The 6,879-nt window shown below is 40.7% G+C and overlaps 1 protein-coding gene across 1 annotated transcript in view; it reads left to right on the plus strand.

Moving 5' to 3' along the window:
- The window catches only part of LOC118342193 (endosome/lysosome-associated apoptosis and autophagy regulator family member 2-like), a gene marked incomplete in the record, with an annotated part of 13,669 nt that overhangs the window by 1,849 nt on the left and 4,941 nt on the right, over nucleotides 1-6,879 (plus strand). Inside the window, 9 exon segments of the mRNA XM_035680672.1 lie at nucleotides 1,957-2,077; nucleotides 2,188-2,377; nucleotides 2,499-2,646; nucleotides 3,434-3,523; nucleotides 3,609-3,714; nucleotides 3,833-3,982; nucleotides 4,590-4,678; nucleotides 5,461-5,641; nucleotides 6,368-6,496. Of these exon segments, the coding sequence (XP_035536565.1) occupies nucleotides 1,957-2,077; nucleotides 2,188-2,377; nucleotides 2,499-2,646; nucleotides 3,434-3,523; nucleotides 3,609-3,714; nucleotides 3,833-3,982; nucleotides 4,590-4,678; nucleotides 5,461-5,641; nucleotides 6,368-6,496 (1,204 nt within the window).

Genomic DNA, 6,879 nt, shown 5'->3' on the forward strand with positions numbered 1-6,879 from the left:
TTTTTTTCCCCCCCCCCCCCCCCCCCCCCCCCCCTCAACTGTCAACACATTAGCACCGGCCCTCTCTTGTTTGCCCATTTGCACAGACAGAGACGTCGGGTGAATCTCAGCACAGGTTGCCATGTTACATGTTAATGAGGCCTCTCACATGACAATCCACAGTTTGTATATTATGTTTGTGTGTTGGGGGAAGGTGTGTGCAGCATGGATGTCCATTTTTTTGTTGTTTCAGAGAGGTTTAAAAGACCTCAAGCTTATCTGTACTGCACACACACACACACATACACACATACACACCCATCCTGTATCTGTAAACCATCTCTCTCTCTGTCTCTGATTAATTCCCCCCCGTACCCACATCGCAGGTCAATTCTGTGATTGTTCCAGTTTAATTAGCTGCTCCTTAGATGTCACTGCTCGGCCGCAGCCAGCTGCCTGCGCGCTCTGCTGCTTTGTCTGCTCAGTTGAACAGCAGGTTCGGGGGAGGAGATGGAGATCTGCCAGAGCGAGGCATTTGGACTCAAAGGAAGTCGTATTAAAAGTACAAAGCGAGCCCTGCTTAGAAAACTGATTTACAATCTTTGACTCTTGACCGGGTCATCATTGTAAATTAGAATTTGTTCTCAGTTGACTCGAATAAAGAACGGTACAATAAAAATATTTAAAGGTAAAACGAGAAAGAAAGAAAAGTGCTAAACATTGAAGATTAATATTAAATTTCAATGACAATATGGATCAAAATATTATAATACATAGCAATAATCATTTTGGACATGAGCAGGTGTTTCCCCCCTGTTTCCAGTCTTTGTGCTAAGGTACCCAGTTTCTGGCGGTAGCTTCACATTTACTGCACAGATATTAGAGTGGTGTACAAATATCAATCTTCTCATCTGACTCTCAGAAAGAAAGCAAACTGTCGAATGTTTCTTCTTTTAAATACTAGTGTTTTTAGAGAGCATTTTTCTTAATGCTTCATGTGTGACAGGTGCATCAGAGGGCTGCAAAACTCCTGCATACGTTCTTGTTCACTCCTGGTTTATGTGGTAATTATTTAATACAATGTTTTGGTCTAAATCAAAATGTTGTTGTGCCTTTTAAAAACTAAGATTTTATATAGAATATAATAGAAAAACAGAAATAAACCAAGTAAACATGTTCTGGATGATGACATATGAATGTTTTTTTCCTGTGGAGCTTTAAAAGCACTCTAAATTATAATGTTCTCCTAAATGAGTTCAATCAGTTCAAATTATCAACATAATGTCACAACCAGCAGTCCTTGGAAAGAAGCCACTTTACAGATGACCTCCTGTCATGCTCTTAATGGTCCATTACTGGTCCAGCGGTTGGTTGCCGTGGTGATCGGGGTCAGCCACCCTCCCAACCCTCCAATGTTCCCTTTTGTATGACCAGCTTTTGTTTTTTTTGTATGAAATCAGCTAAATGCTCACACCCAGTCGTGTAGTTGTGCACTCACTATAAGGGTTTTGTTGTGTCTGCGGTGCTAGCAGGCTATACTTAGGCACGGGGATGCTTTGAGTTAAATCTTAACATCGACAGTCATCAATGCTAACACGCTGATGTTCAGCAGGTACAGCGTTTACCATGTTCTTGTATGCTAACATTTGTTAACTGGAACCAGTGGCTGATGAGAATGGCATTAGTTTTGGTCATAAACCATAAAGTATTGGACAATTACAAGAGATAATTCACTCAAAAACACAAATGTGAGCCTCATAGTGGTGCAAGCAGAAAGCAGACCACCAAAATCAGTAGATTTTACCCTCAGGGGACCATGAATGTTTGCACAAAATGTAATCCTAATCCATCAAATAGTCGCTGTGATGTTTCACTCTGCAGGCCAAAGTGGTCAACTGATTTTTTTGCCATCAATAAAGACACACAAATTGGATGGATGTAATGATTTGAATGTATCTGTATGTGTGTATTCTGCAGACCGACTACTACTACCAGTACACAGAGTGTGACAGCACAGGGTCACGATGGAGGGTCGCCATCCCTCTCAATCCAGGCTCCTGCTCGGACCTTCCACCTCCAATCAGCGGAAGAGACTGCTGTACGTATTGCCTGTGTGTGTGTGTGTGTGTGTGTGTGTGTGTGTGCGCGTTCATATTTATGTGTGTATTCACATGTCAATATGACCCTCTTCTCCTCACTGCGTCTCAGCTTTCTCCTGTCCAGCCGGGGAGTTTTTAGACATGACCACGCAGCAGTGCACGCCTTGTGCTACCGGCTCCTATTCGCTGGGCAGCGGCCTTCGTTTCGACCAATGGGACGCCATCCCTGCAGGCTTCACCAGCCTGGCTAGCTTCCTGGACCCCGGGCCAAATGGAGAAGACATTCAGGCCTGTAACAGGTGAAACAGACACTCCCACACACATGGAGTTGCAGGTGCAGGTGTATTAACCTGAGGATACGACCAAAAATACAGTGCAGAGCCGTTGCCATTTTTTGCTGACTCTGTGTCTGTACGGCAGCTCGTCGTGGATGCCACAGGGTGTTTATCTGGAGTCCAACCGCGACGAGTGTACAGTGTCTTTGGTTTACGCCGTCCATCTGGAGAAACAAGGCTCCGTCTCCTTCACCTACCAGTACCCCGACAACAACATCTTCTTCGAGTTCTATGTAAGCACTCCAACGGCTTTCTACAATGTGATGTATTCTGATATAACATTTAGCTTCCTATGACATTCCACCTTGTTCATAAATTAGGGTTTTATTATTATTTTTATGTTTTATGCCACAGAAACCACATCATGAATTTCTTCTTAACAGTCTGTTAAAGACTTGTGTTGATTGTCTAAACGCTGTTTCAGAAGCTTTTCCATCTTACAATAAAGAATGAATTGAAGAAATAGTTAGACATTTTAGAAAATATTCGAATACCAATCCACATGTCTGTAAATATGAAACTACAGCTGGTTAGCTTAGCTTAGGATAAAGAAACACTAGCCTGGCTCCAGCTAAAGGTAACAGGATGCCTACTAGCACCTCTAAAGCGCTCTAATTTGTACGTTACTTTATATCCTGTTTGTTTAATTCACACTAGTTGTGTCTGGTAACATCACAGTGGCATCAGGCTAAGAGGCTAGCTGTTTGCCCCTGTTTCCAGTCTTTGTGCTAAGCTAAGCTAAAGGGCTTTTGGCTGTATCTTAATGTTAATCGGAAAAATATAAGAGTGGTATCGATCTTCTCATATAACTCTTTTCATGCTTCAGTCATGTTTGAAGCATAAAAAAGTCTTGTCGTATTAGCTCAAAAGATCCTCTATCTGCAGCTTTTGTCCAAAACTCCTTGCCTTCAACAAATCCACATATACCCTGGTTTACAGTACAGTGGAATAGTAATTAGTGTAGCTGTTCTTTTGAACAATATTTTGTGGCTAATAGCTTCCATGTCAACATTTGTTCAGGTCCAGAATGAGCAGTGTCAGGAAATGGCCCAAACTGATGACCAGAAGTGGATTAAACTCACTAACAACGGAGAATGGGACACACACACAGTGAGTATCTGGTCCTGCTTGTGTTGTTAGGGACAGTATTTTGATTTTGTGTGCTTCAGTGTGAACATCTTTTTTTTCTTTTTAGGTGAATCTGAAGTCTGGTACGAACATCCTGTATTGGAGAACCACTGGCATCCTGGTGGGAGGGAAGATGGTCAAACCCGTGCTGCTCAAGAACATCCAAATAGAAGGTAAAGTCCAAAAATTCCTTCTCAGATGCAAATTGTTCTCTGGACCAGGACGTCTTTAAGTTCAAACAGTAAAAAATGACTTTTTGTGTGCATGTTGTGCTACTTTATGTCAACACAGGTGTAGCCTACACATCCGAGTGTTTTCCGTGTCGGCCTGGCTGGTTCAGCTCGGCCCCCGGCTCCTCCTCCTGTCAGCCATGTCCCAGCAACACCTTCTCCATAAAGGATGCGTCCTCCTGTACACCCTGCCCCGAGCACTACTACTCACGTATGTGCACATGTGCAACTCACACTCACGCAGAACACCCTGCTGTTGTTGTTGTTGGCTTAATTATATCCAGTGAGAAAGGGCATATAGGGCAATACTAACCGTGTAAAAACGGAATAAAAAGATGTAGACTAAAACATTTATGTTCTGCAGTTAGAATTTTGCTTATCTGCCAACACATACAGGATAATACCAATATATCTGCGATACTTTGATTGGTCTGTTGCTGGTTTATTGACTCTGCTGTTGACTTTGTTGTGTGTTATTTATTGTTAGAAAATTAAATCTCAAAGCAGCAACAACGATAGTTCATTTTTTGTTGATTCTGGCGGCCCCTGTGGACAAAAGTGGTATTGTTTCCACCACTTTGTTTTCGACTGAATGCTTATGCAGGTCATATAGATGCATCAGTATGAAACTGTTGGATAACCAGTTAAAAACTAATGTAAATGTTAATGTATTTTTCATTGTTTTATAGAACATTTCTATTTATATTCTCGATTCTTGACTTCTGCAGTACTTGTTTTTTGTTATGTACCAAAATATCATTCTGGTTGTTTTTTCTCTGCTTCATCACGTCTCCTTCTGTTTGCGACTCCTCTCTCAGATGAGGGATGGGCAGAGTGTAAGGTGAGGCCACCGTGCTCAGAGAAGGATTTCTTCCAGATCCACACGGCCTGCGACAGCGAGGGGAAGGTCAGCAGCATCCACGTTTTACATTTCACACACACACTCTCACCTTTTCACTACACAAGGACGGACACAGTGACTTACAAACACATGATCTAAGCTGTAAAGTTGTCAAATATTAGTTGGCAATTTCGTTGTTTTTAGTTTGAATTTCTAGGTTAACACACCGAAATAAAACATAATAATTCAATTAAAACTAGACTTTTGACTACATACGAACATAAGAGACAACCGCAAACACCCATGATTTGTTTTATATTTAATACACAATCAGCATAAAAAATCCTGTTTAGCTTTCATCTGGTCCAATGTTTACACTTTAACAAAAGGACATAATAAATAGCTCACTGCTTATTCATACAGGATTATAATGCTGCCTGCTTTGTCTGCAGCGTTTTACTGCATTACATTTAAATTAATTATGAACAGTGAAGACGTACTGTCAGCTGTCTCGGGCCATTGTATCAGAAACTGGAGAGGTCACACAATGCGATGAGAAAGGAAATGATGAAGAGCTTAGCGAGCGCTTTGCATGTCATCTGATCCTAAATCAACTTCCTTGGCACTCAACCATGACCTTGACCTGTTTTGATTCACATCTCTAAAAAAACGCTGAGTAAGAATGATGACTGATGAAGAACAGATAAGAAACACACCCCTCTATTTTTTTATATTTTAACTTTATTGTCCATTTCTATGTATCTCATTCAATTTTATTTCAGCAACATAAATACTTGCAGCAATCTTTCCACCCCTGATCATAACCTCTGTGTTTTTGGCTGTTACAGACGCAGGTATTGTATCGTTGGGTGGAGCCAAAAATCTGCGTGGAGAACGTCACAGGTGCCGTGGAGCTGCCTGCAACAGGGCAGAGAGAGCCCTGCCCTCCCTGCAACCCCGGCTACCACAACAGCAATGACTCCACCTGTTTGCCCTGCCCACCTGGAACCCACTCAGATGGCACCAACGGTAAACCTGCTCAGACCTGTCTACACCTGGCATACATGTTACCAAGGCAACATCTCGCTCTTTTTATATTGCTTCATGTTCACAAATGGGTGTGCAGAAGACATCAAATCAAATGTCAAAATATGCTTTTATATTCATATTTTCTAATTGATTTGATGTAATAACAAATACAGACATTTAAATTCCATACTTGGGTATACACATATTCAGTATATATATGTGCACACATGCATAAAGAGTATATACACACATAAGTAAAACACATTCTGTATCTATGCACAAATATTAAAATGATCTATAAACTGTCTACAGCATAGAGAGTTGTGTTCAGATGTCTTGTTTTATTCCACTGACAGCCCAAAACCCAGACATATTCAGGTAACTGTTATATATAACAAAATAATCCTCACATTTTAGAAGCTACAGAACAAATATTTTGAATTTGTTGTTACACGTTGTAGTCCAATACTGAAGTATTTTATGAAATACTCTATTCAAAGTCGGGACTTCCTGTTACACACTCCATCTGGTCACATAATGATCTGCCCTGAGCGTCATTCTGAATGAAGTTTGGAGAGATGATTCAGATGGATAATCCACTCCAGAAAAGATGGTTCTTGTGCAAACATAATGATTGGAAAATGTAATTGTTGTATCTAAACAGAGCCTTTGTATCTATGTGTGTGTGTGTTTGTGTGTGTGTGTGTGTGTGTGTGTGTATACCAGTGTGCACCGAGTGCCCTGCAGGTACGGAGCCCGTGTTAGGTTACGAGTATAAATGGTGGAATGTGTTGCCTTCCAACATGAAGACTTCCTGTTTCAACGTGGGAAACTCCAAATGTGACGACATGAATGGTGAGCACAATAACACAGAGACACACATTAAAACATCCATGTACATCCATACATACTGTATACACACATACTGTATGTCTACATAAATAATCCCTGTAATAGTCCCCTGACTCTTCTTTTGGTCTGGAAGTGGACAGAATATACAGATTGAATTTGTTTGCTGCACCTGTGCATTTTAACATAACATTTTTAATGTATTTTCCATTATGTCTAGCATCAGTTGTCTTGTTCTTGTTAAGTAAATAACTAAATAACTAACATTATAATTAAGTAACTAGCTAAAATTACCTATCATTGGCCTACTAAGTTGGTAACTAACTACCAACTATCTACCTACGAACTATGTAACGTACTACTAACTACCTACTATCCAAGTACTAACT

This window comes from Morone saxatilis, unplaced genomic scaffold (genome assembly GCF_004916995.1).
Source record: "Morone saxatilis isolate NCDOM2014 unplaced genomic scaffold, NCSU_SB_2.0 Contig10, whole genome shotgun sequence".
Taxonomy (NCBI): domain Eukaryota; kingdom Metazoa; phylum Chordata; class Actinopteri; family Moronidae; genus Morone; species Morone saxatilis.